This window comes from Bemisia tabaci, chromosome 3 (assembly GCF_918797505.1).
Source record: "Bemisia tabaci chromosome 3, PGI_BMITA_v3".
Taxonomy (NCBI): Eukaryota; Metazoa; Arthropoda; class Insecta; order Hemiptera; family Aleyrodidae; genus Bemisia; species Bemisia tabaci.
In genome coordinates, this window is record NC_092795.1 from 36,308,625 (window position 1) to 36,326,768 (window position 18,144).

Sequence of the window (18,144 nt, forward strand, 5' to 3'; positions counted from 1 at the left end):
TTTATGGAAAGTGCCTTCCTTTCAGAAGGTTCGATCCTACTAACACCGTAATGGTAGCAGACTGTGTAACTTACCTATTTCGGAGATCTCTCAGATTTTTTGGGGCACTGTCATTAGCAGAAATAATGTCATAGAATGAGTAATTCAAGGCAACAGGATCACGATGAACTTTCGTGTGTTGGTACCAGCTATAGGCTCGCTTGGCGGGTGATATCAATATGGTAACCTAATATGGGAAAGAAAGTAATCAAAATATAAGGGTTACAATTAAAATAAATATGTTGACAACTCAAGACTAGTAATGATAAAAAAAAATTGTATAATCCCATCACTTAAAGAAAACAGACCTTAGGTCCCTAAAATAAAACAGAGGAAAGCACCTTCTTCCTCTTTTTTTTTTTTTTTTTTTTTTGGACGGATGAAAAAGCCACCTCCATTCCTCGAAATTTTCTTGGAGTATTTTTTTACCAAGGGAGAGAGTTAATGGAAATTTCAAAGACATACGTTGATTGGTTTTGCATTAAAAAATGCAATATAACTGAGTCTAGAACAGTGCAACAACGGACCATTTGGGTATACGATTTCAAAGTTTGATCATTGAAGTGCTCTTCCGAGCCACCGAGCTATTCATAAAAATATTGAACACTCATCCGGAGGGGGAGAGGGGTTGTCACGGAAAGCATTACGCCATTTTAAAGAATAGGAACTTATGTCAGAAAAGCGTTACATGGGGGGAGGGAGGGTTGAAAAATCTAAAATGTGTCATTATGTATTGTTTTTTAAATGGCCCCTTCTAAATTATCAATCATGTTTTTTAACTTAAAGAAAGAAAATGGGCAACTCACAATGTAAATTTAGGATTAATAATATGAAAACATTCATACCAATTTAGCATGAGGTAAGAGTGCTTGGACTCTTTTAGGAACAAGTTCTCCATCGAAATAAGTTGCTGATTTTTCAAACAGGTACTGCGTTGTAGAATCCTTCAAAAGTGGGAAAAAGTCCATATACCTGCTCAGAGAAATTGTTAATTAGGTTGTTAGGTATGCAAGAATTAGTCATTTTTTTCATTTGAAGACAATTACAATAAATCAAATTAACTTTGTAGCTTTTCTTGTGCTTGTTCAGGGGCTGAACAAACTTTACTTGGGAGGAAGAAATTAATTCAGTATAACCGAAAGACATAGTTTCAGCAACTAACCCATTCTAAAACTATCATTTCTTTGCCTGCCACACTCAGGAAAATGATGTAGTACAGCTTAAGATAGTAGCTTTGGATACTTTTTAGTAGTTGCAGAGTCAGTTGAATGGTGCTGAAGATTGGGATACTGAGCACTGACAATAGACTTTAACGGAAAACAACAAAAATTATCTGTTAAAAGCTCCTACTCTGTTCATTTAGAACTGCAAAAATCAGGAAAAAGCGCATGATCATTCAGAATCACTTAGAAAATACGGTTGGGTGAGGCCATAGGTAGCGATCCGCCAGAGATCCTCTGGCAAATCGCAATTCCTCATTTCCTGCCTCTTACCATCAATCCACAATTTGGCATGGCGTCCTCCAGAACCTTCTTAGACAACTCATCATCCTACATATTTGGCACATGCCCATACCAGGTAAGTTGTTTTCTAAAAATGTCATGCACTATATTGTTTTTGATGCCCATAATTTCACACATCCTTTCATTCCAAAAGAAAAATTCATTACACATCGAAAAAACTTGTGTGCATTAATTCATGATTATTCGTCCCAGGACAGCCCCAGTTGACTCGTCTGTGTACATGAATGGGTTGAAAGAGCTCAGACTTGACATGATCCTAGGATTCTATTGTTCAAATTCATTTCTATTATGTTCTAGGAGATATTAGTGATCAATACATCTTACATTCACCATTTTCCAATTTTTCAGAGATGGAACATTATATTGAGAATTGTTTTAGGAATCAAAGTAACTTGACTACATACCAATCAAGGCCTTTGTAGTAGTTATGGCCATTGAAAAACTGTATTTCTTCAAATGTTTCGATGCTGGGAACATTGGATGATATGTTCGGATGCATGGCAAGAAAAGTGTATAAAGCAGTGGTGCCGGTCTTTTGTGGTCCTATAACTAGGAATCTCGGGAGTTGTTCACACGACTTATTGTGTGACCAAATTTTCATATGCCGCTGGTCTAAACATGGGTTCTGAAAAAACCAAGATAACATATGCATAAATAAAATGAGGTGATTCCAAGATGAAATGCAGGAAGCTAACAAATAATTGCAATCAATGTACAAAGTCGAATTTTACTGTCTTTAATTAGCTTTCCGAGACTTTTTAGGAAAATTATTTTGGGGCTCTGCATATGACATTAACTTATTTAGCAACTTTGGGTAGTGACCGCACCTCACATACTCACTATTGCTTTTACCTGTGCTTAGGTGATAAGCTGCCATTTTTATTTTCAAATTTACTTATTTAACAATACAAATTGATTCCATAGACCAAATAAACAAGATTGGAAATGGCATCACTTTAAATGATGACTAGGGGCTTATGGGGCTGCGAAGCAGCCCCTTATTTTTCCTGTACACTTTTCACTTTAACATGTTTTTTTTTTTTTTTTTTTATTTATTTATTTTCATTTAATTTTCTGTTTTGTCTTTGAATCGGGTCTAATTATTTTTTTGAGAGAATAAATATAACAAATGTTTTCAAAAATTGTAATTTTATTTAGTAAACTTTAAACTAAAATTTTGTTTTAATCTTCATACAAAATTATTTTTTAGGTTTTACATTTGTTTTCAAACTAATTTTAAAGAAGATCTTTTTTTATTTTTTAAATACTTTGCTTTTTTTCGATTAAATTGTTGATTCTTCTTTTGCCATTTCTGTCCTGCTTTTCTTCCTATATTTCCTACAACTTTGCTCTTCTTCTTTCCTCCTTTTGTCTTTTCTTTTTTTGCTTCTTCTTTTTCTTCTTCAGTAGCTGTTCCTTCTGGTTCTTCTTCTTTTTCTGCTCCTGTTTTAACTTCATCTAATTTTTCCGCTTTTTCTTCTTCGTTTTTTCCATGTTCAGTCTGCTTTCTGGTTTCCGTATTTGCTGGTATGTTATCTTTTTCTTGTTTCGTTATCTTACTATTCCACATATAAGTCAGTTGTTTATTACCCATGTATGTTCCTAGCTTTCTGATATGCTTTATGAAATTTGGAGAATATAAAAATAATGATTTCAAATCGGTATTTGTCCGAATACTCGGTAAAGAAATTAAGCCATTTTGGCAGCAGTTATTAAAATGACCATTGGACATTTCACCCTGAAAATGGCGAGCATCACAATGATGACAAATTATATTCATTGAACCGACTGAAAATTTGGTAACAAAATTTTCATCAAAGTTCTGATCATCAATTTTATACTTCCGAAATGAAGAAATGAAACTTTGATTTTCTATACTAATAACAGAGTTAAGTTCTTGCTTCACTAAACGAACATGCAAAGAATTCTGGAAAACGCGACCACGTTTTGGAGGACGACCGCCTCGGTCATTGAAAATTTCACTCATAACAACTGTTAAATTTAAAATTAAAATTAGTAAAAATTATTATTATTTTAACAAAATCATAACTGAAAAGCTCAATTTTTAAATTAAAAAAAATAAATCAGAAGAAAAAGGATGAAATGAAAATGGAAATTAATAATAAACATATTTATACACATTGAAAAGAAACAGCGTGAAAAGTTCTGATCGGAAATTTTTTTTTTTTTTTTTTTTTTTTTTTTTTTTTTTTATTGGTATTTTAACAACAATCTAAAATATATGTATTCAGTTGACTTTGGATAGGGCGCCTCACAATGAGAAAAAAAACTTGGAGGTTATTGACTTAATGAGGAAAAATTGGCAATAGGAAAAAGATGGAACCAATCATGAAAAACCGTAAAAAAAAAAAAAAAAAAAACGCGGGAAAAGAAAAATGTAAGTTGATGGCAGTTGAGTGTTGGAAGTAACCTCACTTAATGATGATTGTTGAATGAAAACAGCTGATAAAAAGACAGCAAACAGTAAAGTAAGATGCGTAGCAACAAAACTTTTCCGGAAAACAAAAAACAAAAAACCCCACTTCCCCTCATCCAATTTATGAGCTTTTAGGGATTTAAAAATCGGGGACGAACCCCAGAAAATAATTTATAGTTTTCCCGAAGCATTGAGAACAACACCTTTCAAATGAACCAACGCCCCTCGCAATTAGTACAGTGGTTGATTCACAATTTCATTCTATTTTTCAAATTAGATATTAAGATAATAGAGTCCCTGTTTTTAACTTTTATTATACTTGGGGAGCATGTTGTTTTGGAACTGTATGCAACTTCACTACCGATGTGAAACAATTTTAAAGTGACATAAGTTGAGCTTGAGTGATATTCTGAGTTATCAAAACTAGTGCAAAGTATGCATTTTTAATATAATACTGGAGCCAAAAAGCCGTACATTCAACTGTGGTGCTTAACAAGAATTTGGTGCTTTTTTGTCAGAAAAAAAATTTCTGATTTTGAGGGAAATTCACACATGTATTCTTAAATAATGCTCTTTACTATTTTTCTTTCCGTGCATACAATTTAATAATGCTCAGTGCTTTGCTTAATTTATGGATGAGCCTAAATAGACAAAAGCCATAACTTTAAACTTGAGAAGGAAATAGGCAAACCAACCCTGGCAATGGCCAATTTTCAGCGTAAGTCAACCATAATTAATCATTTGCTATTGAATTTCTGACACTATTATATGTACATAATTGTACTTACCCCCCAAATAGGATCCTTTTCCTCAGGATACAGCCGAAAATATTTTTCAGCGATTGTTGTAGGAGGAGCAGAGGTGATGTTGAGATTCGTCCAACATCGCAGGAATTTTATCACAGACTCAAAAGTGTACAAACCAAGTTGATCATTCCCATAGTTGGACATATGACTCATAAATACATTGATCTAAAAAGAAAAAGTTAATGCTGCATCAAATTTAAATGTACACACTTGAATGAAATTCATTAATTATATATTTGATAGTACAGATCGAAGATTCTTGTAAAATCTAAAGGAAGGCTAATGAAAGAGCATGATGAAGGCTGTGATAATGTCAGAGCATGGTGTCTAAAATTCTCAATTACGCTCATGCATACATCCCTGATTTTCAGGGTCTCAACTCAACTCCATCCCCTGATAAAAGACTAAAGGGGTTCCAATTTCTCTTAGATTCTCTTGGGTAAACCATGTTTTTCTCCTTAGTTCAAGATAAAAATATTTTTTTATATAACTGCTTACTTTTTGCAATATTCAAATTTTTAATTTTAAAAACATTCCAGATGTTCCGACTATAGACGCTATTAGTGGCGACGTCATCATAGGGATTCTCCATTATATCGAATTGGATCCAAAAAATAACATTGGCATAACCTCTTTCAATGCTACCAATGCGAAAAAATCAATATATATCACTTTTCTGTGAGGTGCCATTAATAGCGTCTACTGTAGTAAGTGGATATTCTTGAATAATAAATTTGTCATACTCAAACCCGTTACACGACTGGTGTTCCAAGGTAGGTATAATAATCAGCTGAGCTATTTTTATTTGCTATTTTCTTCTGATCGTACTCAACAAGTTCTGACCCTAAGCAATGGGGGAAAAGAGTAATTAATTAGTGAAAAAAATGTAAAATTATGCTACTTACAGGATTATAAACAATTGTTTGGAAGAGTTCTCCTCCTTGAATGGATTCATCAAGTTTAGCTCTTCCACCAGGAAAACTTTTAATGAAAATTGTGTGAGTAAAGAGGCCACAAGTTTGCCTTGGAATCACCTGAAAAATGAGGAAATACATGCAAAATAATTAATTTTTGAGCAGATGAGGGTTCAGTAGAGCTCATAGAGTAAGCAACTCCCACATTCCAAAGAATATTCCACGCTTTTAAACGCATTATCCATTCTTTTCTTAGTATCTTGGTATGCCTTCAATAGTATGGTCTCTTTGGTTGCACCTGTTAAAGAGAGGAACAGATTTGTTATTTCAAGTTAAGATGATGGAAACATCCAAAATATCTTGGAGAGACTTCTACAGTTATCAAAAATTCCAAAACTGTCTATTTCTCGAAAGACTCTTGTATTGTAAAATATGCAGCCATGTAAGTTTTTCAGAAACCAATGTTGAAACCTATAATTAGAGGGTGGAATCTTTACTGCCTCATTTTCAAGTTTTCCTTAGAGCTGTCAAAAAAACAGAAAAGAAAAAGAGAATAGAAATATAAAGTGAGAAATTTTCTGCTACCTTCTTTTTCCTTTTGATTTGCATTCTTTAGTTCATTCATACAAAGGCTGTCTCATGAATACCTGTCACTGATACTGAATTTTGAAAACTAGGCTACATATTGAGCTGGCAATGTTTTCATTAGAGTGATGAAGGAAAAAGCAATTGATTGAAATCAGAAGGTTGGCTCAATGAGTGAAGAAGCTTTTGAAACCAAGCATCAATCCCAGTATTTATGGAATACACTAAGTACAATTTCTTTAAATATACAAAAGATCTGACTGATTGCTACAAAGAAGAAAGAACTTTGGCAAACCTACCATGATGTTCCGATGAATGAAACCGCGCCTTAGTCGAGCTGGCCGGAGATGTGGATATTCCTCTGTCGAGGTCACTTTGATATTCCAAATCCGCTTCCATGCAGTGTAGAGAGGCTCATGAACTGGGTAAACACCTGAGTGATGAGGAGCAACTGAGTAGCCAGAATCAACTGGGATATTGTGTGCCTGCGAACGTTAAAAAAAGAGATAGCTTTAATCCAATCAATCGCATATTTAGTTCCTCAACTTCCTAGGAAAATTTTTTCTTGATCCAGTGAATACAAAATTATGCTAAAATTATGACTATCCTTAAAATGGTGCAATGATCTGTTTTTTGAGTAAAATGAAGCAAATTTTAAGGTGAAGATTCCAGAATTTTTTCCCCTTTCCTGAAGTATTTTTCGCTTTATTAAATACGGTTCATCCTAGTCTCCTACTTCGAAAAGTGGTTTCCTGAAAGTCTTCTCTCTGCAGCAAGTTGGGAAACCGTTGAGGATTATTCAAAATTCCAAAAATTTGACCCATACTGCTTGCCTGCAGGACTTTTTAGAGGCTCTAGGGAAGCCATAAGTCTCAAAAAGGGAAGATTTAGATTGAAAGGGGGAAGGGCAAGTATGTATATAGCCCTATTAAAGTGGATTAGATGTGGAGATGTTATTTACTGATGATCCTTACTCTGGCAAAGTTCCGGTTAAGAGTCATTTCAATCTCTAGAAGGGTCTGGTTTTCATACAAATGTGGCTGTTGGTGATTCCACATGTGACTGAACCATGAAAACTTGTGGACGTTCTCCAGAATCATGTCGTCTCCAGCATTTTCCTCTGGCGTTCCATGGTGGAAATATTTCCCAGAAAAGCCTAGATTGAATTTGAATCCTGGTATCATTTTCTGCATCCTTTCTTGAGTTTCCAATATTGCCTGGTTGGAAGAAAACAAAAATTTACAAAAATTCACTAAGAATCCTCTCGGAAAAAGGCATGTTTCTCAACTCTTTTTTCTCATGCAAGAACATACAGCACATAATTTTATTTATCTTGTTCCTCATGCTAAAGCCTTTATGAAAAGTATTTAGAGGGTATGAGAGGTCAATAATATGGTTGTTACAAAAACTACACTTTATTTTGCATAGTAAATCAATCTTGAAAAGGTCAGTCAAAATTGGAAAAAGGAAGTTTTCTGTGGAGCTGGATGGACTAAGGCCAAAGACAACAAATTCTTTGGAAAAATATTAGTCTCGAAAACAACTCAAGTTAATTTCCCTTGAACAATTTGACATTTATTTTTTAGTTCAAATATACACAGTGTCATTCTCAACCTTTATTATTTTACGCCCTTGTTCATTACAAACATTCTCTCTCAGCAAAACCTCTGTGAACCTCTGATAATTTTCTATTTCAGTTGCCCTCTGGATTTCCTCAAATCTGTTCCTCGACTGCCAAACCTCACTGCCTTGGGTAAAACAGTAGTGAGAATATAAAAAATATTAAGCTGATAATATAAATGGATACTTACAACAACATCTTCCCGCCATAACCTTGTGCCGCGTTCCCCGACAAAGATATCATCTATATCTATCAAGATCAACCGATCCAGGCTTAAACTGAGCTGGCCATGACTTAGATAGGACAAACAATCTAGAAAAAGTAACCTGTGCAGCCAAAATTTCAGTCCTGACCCAAAAAATACCCTTTGAATTCCGTCGTAGGTTCCATGATCCTGAAAACCGAAACACAATAAGTATAATATTGGATGGAAGTGCTTTCGGGAGTAATGCTTTCAAAACTCTGAATTACTTACGATAAAACAATACTTGAATAATTATTGGTATATATCTTGGAGTTCTGCTTAAGTTGGTTAATAATGGCATTTTCACAGTTAAATAAGGTAGTGATTTTTTACAATTCTTTTTTTTTCAATAAATCACTGTCCTTAAGTACATCTTTAGTCCGAGACATTTTGGTTAATTTGAAGGCAGAAAATACACTTTCAGAATGTATGCATCTTCATTATTTTAATGATACTTTATATCACTCTCATTCTACGGTCAAAACTAGGTTTACCAGGTTTTCCAATGCACTACAGACGTGTCATAACTCATAACTGAACAAAAATTGAATCCATGGAAAATTGAAAAGAGGAAAAGGAACCAATTCTGATTGAATTCCTACCTGTACAACTGTTGTTAGAGGCAAACCCAGCTTGTCTTCATGGGGATATGTGTTGTTGACTGCCCAGGCTAGAGTTTCATAAGTTGAGTGGTTGGCATGAAAAATTGTCCAATCGTTACCTGGCAAAGGACCCCACGCAGTTTCTCCAGCTCGAGTTAATCGTAGAATTGTAGAGGCAGCGTTTAATCCAGCATCCTGGAAAATTCATGGAATTAGATCAGAGCTTAAAGAAAAAATTAGCCTGCTAATGGGGCAGAATGACAAGGAGACAAGGAGATAAAGATATTAGATATGCTAACTGAGAGATTAAATACGGTCGATCATGTATTAGATGTTACTCCCTCATGACTTTTTAGGGTATTGTATTGAGGAATAAGGAAAATTTCCACCATCCAACCGTAAGAACAGTAAATGCATTTAAAGTAAAAAATAAGGTGAATTCACGGATTCAAATCTTCTTTCATGCAGATTTCAATAATCGAATTTGTGCTTCCTTACAAAGCATTAATACTTTTAAGTTTGATATATACCCAAGTACATCTGAGAAAAACTTAATTGAGCAAGTCTTGATTTGAACTATATGTATGCAGACTTTCAAAGTGTAGAATTGCCCGAATTAAACCTGCATATTATTTCACGTTGTCTAATTTCCTCTATAATTTTATTTTCCTAAAAGAGAGCCTAACAACATAATGCCTGGAATCTTTCTGTACACTTGACCTGGCTCATGAATATTATACTCACTCAATTTCAAGCCAGAATCGTGATAATTTCTTTGTTGAAAGAATAAAACATGATAAGAAATTATGCAAAGTCTGAAGTTATGCTGATTTCAGTTGAGACCATCAGATTCATATTCGGTCAGAATTGAGTACTTGATGGTCCAACATGGTGATTTACCAACTTGCCGCCCATGGGTCGCCTGTATTTTGCCGCCCTCTTCTCATTCATTTTGAAACATCAATAAAAACCATCAAGTGAACGTGCCGGAAGGAGAAGGGTGCATAAGACGCGTTCACTTGTGTTGGACACATTTTTTGCGTAAGCCCTGTCAGCACTACTAGCAAAAGTTCACAGAACTTCGCGCGAAAGTTCAGTTCCGTAAACTATCTCTGTGGGGACAAGGCATTTCATTTGAAAGAAATTAACTAAAAAGTTAAGAAAGAACAAACATAAATGTGGTTTAATCATTTTAACTTCCGCCGCCGTGCCGCGCTGACCACACTGTGTTTGGCGCAATGCGTGAAGTATTCATGTAGTCTTGTAGGCACTGTGCGTTTCACGCCGCGCCGACCGCTGTTGACCGTACTGAGTTTGACGCAATGCGTGAAGTATTCATGCAGTCTCGTAGGCGCTAATATGTGTTACATGCCGACCGCCGCGTCAAGGGCTACTCCTTTTCATCTCAAGTCCTCGTCATCATTTCTCTTTGAGCCGCGCAGGCCAAATTACGTGTTTAGTTTCTCTCTTAACTCAACTAATTAAAGGTGCGCAGTCTTGTATCACCGAAATACGACAAAATTAGAAATTAATGAACTCTCAGGAAATGAGAGATTTTGTCACCTTTTCTTGTTTGTAATTTTTTTCTGAATCCGATTTTTTTGTACCTGCATTTAAAAAAATTGCAAAATTTGCCGCCCCCTAATTTTGCCGCCATGGGCCGCGGCCCGCGGCCCATGTGGCCATCCTCCACCCCCTTAATCCAGCCCTGTGCTCCGATAGAAAAAATGAGCAATTGTTCATACTTGATAGGGGAAAAAAGGAAAGAAACAAAAAAGCCATTCTGACTGCATTTTCATTCCTCTCCAAAGTGGATAGTACATTGGTCAAAAAAAGAAGTTTTCTTATGCTGATGTAAGATACTTAAAGCAAAATCTAGAAAATCTATGAAATTAAGTTCAAAATCATTTCATAAAATTACTCATACCCTGCTAAAAAATTGGACAAATTGGACTTAATTAGTGCAGTGTGCAGGTTTGAGAAAGTAAAGAAATGCTCAGGAAAAGATAACTACAGCAAATGCAGTAGATCTAATAGAAAAGTGAGATTTACGCGCTTGGGGAAAGGAAGGTCCCTCTAAAAAATGATAAAAAAGGAAAAACTAAAATGAAAAAATCATTTTATTCTATACTATAATTGAGAAGTTTTATGGCAAACTTGCACAAATAGATAATTAAATAAATTAATGAGTAGATAACATACCTTTAACTTGAGATTATTGGATATATAAAGAGGAAAGCCGCGGAGTTTTTCATTTTCAACGGTCAGCTCTCTGGATGGGGTGAAAGCAATAATTCCCACACTGTACTCCCGACAATACTTGTAGAGCAGATCTCTATTCCATTTATCCATTTCCAGGTACTTGTTGATGTTCTCGAACACGATGACTCCATAGCGGCCTTTGTCCAGATAAGTCAGAACAGGAAGTGATCTTCCTGCTACTTCTACTTTGTACCTGTGACACGAAACACATCCACAGTAAGACAAGATATCATATATAACTCAATAAATGATAAATTATGAACTTCTGAATGCACTATATTTTTAATTCCACTTAAATATTCTCCCCCTTTTTCTATTTCTCGGATCTTCGCTTCATCCACCTAATTCTAACAGCTTTTGATCCTCAGCCTTTCCTAGGTGTCTGAATCATTTGTTCCAGAGCTTTCCTCAGTTCGATCGATGGATTGACCAAGGACCTCAAAGAAACTTAATCATACTCAAATTTCACTGGAAGCTACTTGAATTTAGTCCTCCGACCTTCACAATCGAGTCTTTCAGACTCGGTCGGCACATAAGGGTTGATTATCCTCTCATTGGTTTTACCTCGTAAATTAGACTAAAGTCACTATATATTTTGATCCTACAAACCCTTCTGACGACTACACTACGTCCTGCTAAGCCAAAGTCTCTTGGTCCTTTAGCTGTTTTTACTAGGTTCATGAAACTTGGGACTCGGGTGGTTATACCTCTAATCACCGATTATCTGAGGCTCGGTCAATGTTTGAAACTTGTTTCGGAATCGGGAAATTTCGAGAAACCCATTTTGACTTTATTAAAACTGGGTCTAGGAAAAATTATACCGCATACAGTGTCATGCGTGCGTATTCAACACAATAAATAGACCTTCGGCCCAGTAAAGTCTGGGAAATCTCAGCTTCGGTCTGAGAGGTTCTATCTTCACTGTGTATTTTGATTGAGGTCTTAACCATTGGCCTCTGTGGTGCCTAGGGGCTGCATACAGAAAAACAGAGGACGGTGTAGTAGGATCCTATTGATTGAAATGGGTGCTTTCTATAGACAAATGGATAAAATGATGGACTAATTGTAGGGTCTCTCATGGGTAGCCGTTAGTTAGTCTATTATCTGCCTTTTTTGTCCATTGCAACCATACGCATCCACCAATAGGATTCCTCCATATCTCTCTTATCTTTTTTGTCTATTGCTTTGTCCATCACTCTCAATGATCAATGACCAATGATCAATTTTGATGATGGCTGGAGCCGTCTCTGGAGGTCCAGGCCGATGAGAGTACTTACTTGATTCGGTTATGGACGAGGAGCTCGGCGATCTCCTTGCCGAGGCGGGAGTAGGTGGTCTCGACGAAGACAAGGACCTTGGGGTCGATGCGGAGGCGGGCGTCGCTGCGGTGGTCGTGGGCGGCGGCCGGGAGGAGGCGGCCGAGCTCGGAGGCGCCGGCGCAGTGAACGGCCGGCTCCAGGTGGGTGTCGGGCCGCGAGAAGGCCGCCCATGGCGATGATAGGTGGCGAGCGCAGTAGAGCATGGAGGCGCAGCACAGGAGCGAGAGCGCCGCCACGCAGCGCTTCACCGAGGGCGGCCGGAACGGCAGCCGCAACTTCCCGTGCATCGGGGCTGGGGCCGGGGCCAGGGCATGCCCGGGGCCGCCCGCCCCCTAGCGCCCCGCCCTCAAGCCCCAAGGCGCCCTAGCCGCCTTCACCTGAAACACACAAAAGCATCCATGTTAGAAACTCGTTGATAGGCCACTATTTAAACATTACTGAGTTGATATTGCAGAACTTCACGAATGAAAGCGTTCTTTCTCAAACATTCCTGAGTTGATATTGCAGAACTTCACGAATGAAGGCGTTCTTTCTCAAACATTCCTGAGTTGATATTGCAGAACTCCACGAATGAAGGCGTTCTCAGTTTCAGAACACTTCACGTTTGGCCACTCAGTAGAACGCTTTTCGTCCATAACACTAGACCTACAAACGAAGTGCTACGATGAGAGTTGCAGATGCGATCAGAAACAAGGTAAAATGTAATCAGTTTTGCTGCTAATGAAGCTGGCGTAATAGTAGATTTGTAACTAGTCAAATACAAAATTAGGAGGAAAAAATTGGTCTAGAACAATTTTTGATGGATCTAGAAATAGAAAATTGATCATTACACCAGAATTCAATCTCCATTCTCCAATGGTGCTTTTTAGCCAAGGGGCATCTTTGCTGTCTCTGGCTGCCTACCACTAGCTATGGCCGCCCTTCTAGTGCTTACTAGCGCTAGTTCAACCCAAATCAATTCTCTCGGTGTTCATCTTAGAGGAAGAAGAAGAAGAGGAAAAGGAAGAAAAGGAAGAAAAAGAAAATCATACCTACTTTATGTTAAAATCGATTGGAGCGGTTACTAGATTAAATTTTACTAAAATTCGAATTCGTCTCTTTTCAAAAGCTACGTTAGATATCAGCTCAAGGCCTAGATATACACGACGATTAATCGCCGCGAGTGAAAGACGAAAGCCTATGGAGAGCCTTGATTTAGATCCATTGACGTCGATAAATCGAAATCAAGGCTCTCCCCTGGCTTTCGTCTTACACTCGCGGCGATTAATCGACGAGTTTATCTATAGGCCTTTAGCTTTGAAACTACTTCAATCGCTATGATTTTAAGGACCTCTAAGATAAATTTGAACTACGTAGAAGGGCCATTTATGAGTTTCGGCATAATAGCTTGACAAGAAGATGAAATTACACTACTCCTTTCAAGTTTCAAAAGACGTAAAAAATTATGAACATCCAGGTCATAAAAAGGAGCAAAGGGAATGGTACCGGTCATACTATTTTAAGGTGAGGCGACAGAGCGGACGACAGGTTGTTATCATATCCCGAGATTAAAAAAGAAGAAGAAGAAAGTTGAAAGTCGCAATATAGCGAAACGACATAAGTTAGTGCAGTGCGGAACGACGGCGCTCAACTCGGCCGCGCGGGAGACAGGTGGTAGAGCGTCGTTCTTGGGCGCCCGCCAACCGAGGCGCGTCCAACAATTTTAATGCTATTTGCTCCAACAACCGGAATGCCACGCCGGCATCTAGCTTGTAGCTTCAGTGGGACAGGGTCGATCGGAACCGAGCTTGGCCTCCTGACAATCACCACAGGGAACTGGAAAAAGACCGCCTGTCTTTCACTCGAGTTTAAAAAAAAAAATAATAATTTAGACCTGTGGGCTGATTATTGTGATTGATAGACGAAGCTACAGACAAAGAAGAATAAAAAAAAATGGAGCGATCCTATTGATGGACACGGGTGGTTGCAATGGGGATGTTGCATGTGTGAGGAATTTGCGATTTGATCGTTGATTCTTATGTAAAAGTTCACGAGAAACACAATGGTGCCACTGCTTTTCTCTGAAATCATCGCCAAAGCTCAAAAAAAGCTCTCAAAGTGAGGCCAAAATGGAGGGGATATCCCGCCCTACCCTGAGAGCCCACCTCTACATCAAAACAACTATCCATGCAAAGATAGGTAGCAAATACATTAGAAGTGATGCCGTGTTTTCAGTGTTGGAGTCCCCAAATAAAGTGGCAGTCCTGTCAATGTATTTGCTCCCTATCTTTGCATGGAGAGTTTGTTTTGATGTAGAGGTGGACTCCCAGGGTAGGGTGGGATATCCCCTCCATTTTTGCCTCAACTTGAGAGCTTTTCTTGAGCTTGGGAGATGATTTCCGAGAAAACCAGTGGTACCATCGTGTTTCTCGCAAACTTTTACATAAGAATCAATGGTCAAATCGCAAAACCCTCACACATGCAACATCTCCATTGAAAAACGAGGTAAGTGATAAACTAACGGCAACTGATAAGAGACCCTACGGTCAGTCCACCGTGTTCCCCCTTGACTAAGAACCCTACGTTGCAATTTTACGAGAGAACTTTCCGCGGATAACCTCTTGAAGTAATGAGAACAATACACCATCCGCAGGATAAATAACAAGCCAATTGGGAAGGGGTCGATTCCCGAGCACTTTGCCGAGTGCTCTTAAAAACGCACGCTTAACAGGGGTTTCGTTCGCGAGCTGCGCTTTGCATTCACGGGGCGGTTAGCGCATCTCGCTTCGGCGCACAGTAGATAGAGTTGATAGGAGATGTCGGACAAAATTCGGAAATTTAAAACGCTTATAACTCCGCTTATTCAGAACTTTGAGGTTCTAAAAGGTGATTTCCACATGAAATTTTCCTCTAGAAGCACCCCTTAAAATTCAAAATGGGACGAATTAGACATCAACGTTTGTAGTTTCACTCAAAAATTTCATGTCCGACCTCTCTAATTGACTCGATCCACCGTGCGACGCGGCGCGGCGGGGGTTCGCGTTCCTTTTGAAAAGGGCCCCCGGGAGCTGGTCACAGGGCACGGGAGGGGCCTGTCTCGAAGAATCACCCACGGTTCAAAATGAAGCTCTCTTGCTCGCACAAAAAACTGCTCGCTAGAGAGGTGGAAAGTTCGCGCTTCAAAGGTTGCCAGACTTTCCTGCCGACAAGAAGAAGGGATAGGTTGGTTAGACAACCAGGACAAGTTCGCGGGATTCGGCAAGAGTTGATATTTTGAAATCCTTGAGGTCTCTACAGAAAAAAAGAAACAGAAAAATCATTCTAGGAGGGCCGCGGATCAAGAAGAAGGGCCTAGGAGACGCACCCTCCCCCCCGGGTCGACCCAAAAAAGGAGGAAGAAGGAAGGGAGAAAAGAAGGAAAGAAGAAGTAACAACTCTTGTATTTGCTAATTATTCATGACAAAATTCATCCAAATTGCATAGTAAATGCTAAAAAATTTCGAAAATTTTCTGGGGGAAGCCTGGACCACCGTTACGCTCCTATTCGATGTGTCTGGATCCATATGAAACAAATATACATTGTAACTGCGCGCGCTTGTCGAGAAAGAACAGATCTGGACCCAAATTTACCACAGTCACAGGGAGAAAAAAACCTCGTGCGTGAGACCCGAAGTTTAGGTCATATGGATCTTTGAAGTTTTCGGATTGAGCATCTAAACACTTTAGGTCTAGCTGCTGAGGTTTGGATCACACATCTGAAACTCCATTTCTTACATCTGAAGTACTTCAGATGTGAGAACCGAAGTTTTTCGGATGTGAGAACCGAAGTTTTTCGGATGTGAAAACCGAAGTACTTCAGATGTAAGAACTGAAGTTTCAGATGTGTGATCCAAACCTCAGCAGCTGGACCTAAGGTGTTCAGATATGCTCATATGCTCAATCCGAAAACTTCAGAGATCCATATGACCTAAACTTCGGGTCCCACGCACGAAGTTTTTTTCTCCGTGCAGAATTTGGGAAAATTTTAATGATATGTTTTTAAAGTTTCAAAAATTTCCATCCGTTGAATTCTGCTTTGTGCCAATGATCTTCGAGGCTGAAAATAATCCACACCGGCAGATAATGGATACCTTTTCAAAAGTAGTTTTTTGTGCATTTTTCCATGTTACAGTTTGAGATAGGGGATTCCACCATTTCGCAGAAAAGCTGCTTGCGTTATTGAATACTCTTCCAGGAAAATATAAAAAAAACCTCATGATTTCTTCTCGAATCGGTAACAGCGGAGCTTTCGATCACAAACACGCTACTCCCGACGAATTAAAGCGTGTTTCGACAGCAATGTCTGCGCTAACGACACACGCGGGGTCGAAGAGCGCGGGCAAAAGAACAAAAAACGAAAAAGCAAACAAAAAACCCGCCCGAGAAAACCCGCCGGGGCTTCCTTTGTTCGAACTGCGCGGGAAACGACCATGGTTGCCCGAGTGCGCGACGAAATACCCAACGCAACATTATCCCGAATGAAAAACGTGGTTTAATCGTGGCACCATCCGGCAACTCTGGGAGGGAACGATTAGCGCCGTGCGCCCTTGTGTGCGTGCGCGCACCGACACACTTGCAAAACGTCTGAAACAAAACAAACGCTGCCGGAAGACAGTGGTAGGTTCGCGAGGGTTCCGGCCGCGGGGGGAGAGGGGGGGCGCTGGAACTTGGGTAGGAAGTTGAGCTTTCGGAGACCCAGACAAAATTACGGAGAATCCTCCCTTGGATTGCTTTGTTACATCAACAGTTGTGCGCGGTAATGGGACTAAGTTTTCACGACAGTTTTCTACTACGGTTTCTCCTCCTGCACATGGATTCCGCATTTTGCGACCTGAAAGATAGGGCTGTTCAGTGTGTTCACACCGCCTAGTCCGTTCAAACTTCTTCGAGTGATGGTTGAGATAGAAAATTGAGTGATGGTGTTTGAGGTAGAGGTCCAGGTGGTTCAAACGAGGTTTAAATTTCACTTTAATGCAGATCCATCTATTATACGTATTTTCTTATTGATGTACGTACAAAGAAGATGTATACGTAAAAATGTTCTTACTTACGTACACACAAAGAAGATGCATGTGTGTTCCTATGAGTTAAACACAGAAATTATTTCAAATTTTACGTTACTGCTAAATATTGTTCAGAGGAAGATTTGACTGATCTGACAAATCGAAGTAATTTGTAGGCAGCTGGAAACGCTTCTCCCTTGATTTTGAGTGCCAACTTGTACCAAACCGACAATTATACAAAAGGAAAATAATTTACAAGAATTTGCAAGTAAAAATCTAAAGGGCTTTAAAACTTGTTAAGGCAATAGTATCGGCAGATTCATTTTCGCTCGTTAAATAAAAAAAAAATATCGTTATATTAAGACCAATGTCCTAAAGAACAAAAAAGAATCGGAGATGAGTGAAAGGTTCCAAATCGCACAAAAGTTTATCAAGTTTATTCTGAGGATATGCAGGCCTCGTGATCTCAGGGGTGGATGCAACAACAACAATAACAATAAAATGCAGCTTCACAACTCAGATGCGATTAGTCATTGAGATGATAAGCTTACTACTCGAAACTCACAATTCTTCGAGTTTTCCAGGAAGTCCTTGACTACCCTAAGAAAACGTACCTTACGATCAATTTTCTCCGTAACGTAGTGCCTCGGGCGTCCAATTTTGAGTACGAAGAGGACTTGGATATTTGATTTTCCCCAACCTTTTCCCCGAAGAAAAATGACCTCCATCACACTTCCAAGAAAAGCTGCTCGAAATTCGCCGGAGCCGCGC

General features: G+C 38.7%; 1 protein-coding gene across 4 annotated transcripts in view; it reads right to left on the reverse strand.

Moving 5' to 3' along the window:
- The window catches only part of sfl (N-deacetylase and N-sulfotransferase sfl), a 172,107-nt gene that overhangs the window by 9,532 nt on the left and 144,431 nt on the right, over positions 1–18,144 (reverse strand). For all 4 annotated transcript variants that reach the window (XM_072298282.1, XM_072298283.1, XM_072298285.1 and 1 more), the window contains 11 exons: positions 12,311–12,729; positions 10,974–11,226; positions 8,772–8,966; positions 8,116–8,319; positions 7,279–7,521; positions 6,604–6,789; positions 5,711–5,839; positions 4,788–4,970; positions 1,967–2,187; positions 885–1,011; positions 75–226 (listed from right to left, as the gene is read on the reverse strand). In XM_072298282.1, coding sequence (XP_072154383.1) covers positions 75–226; positions 885–1,011; positions 1,967–2,187; positions 4,788–4,970; positions 5,711–5,839; positions 6,604–6,789; positions 7,279–7,521; positions 8,116–8,319; positions 8,772–8,966; positions 10,974–11,226; positions 12,311–12,639 — 2,222 coding nt within the window. In that variant the 5' untranslated portion in view covers positions 12,640–12,729. The remainder of the gene's footprint in view (positions 1–74; positions 227–884; positions 1,012–1,966; positions 2,188–4,787; positions 4,971–5,710; positions 5,840–6,603; positions 6,790–7,278; positions 7,522–8,115; positions 8,320–8,771; positions 8,967–10,973; positions 11,227–12,310; positions 12,730–18,144) is intronic.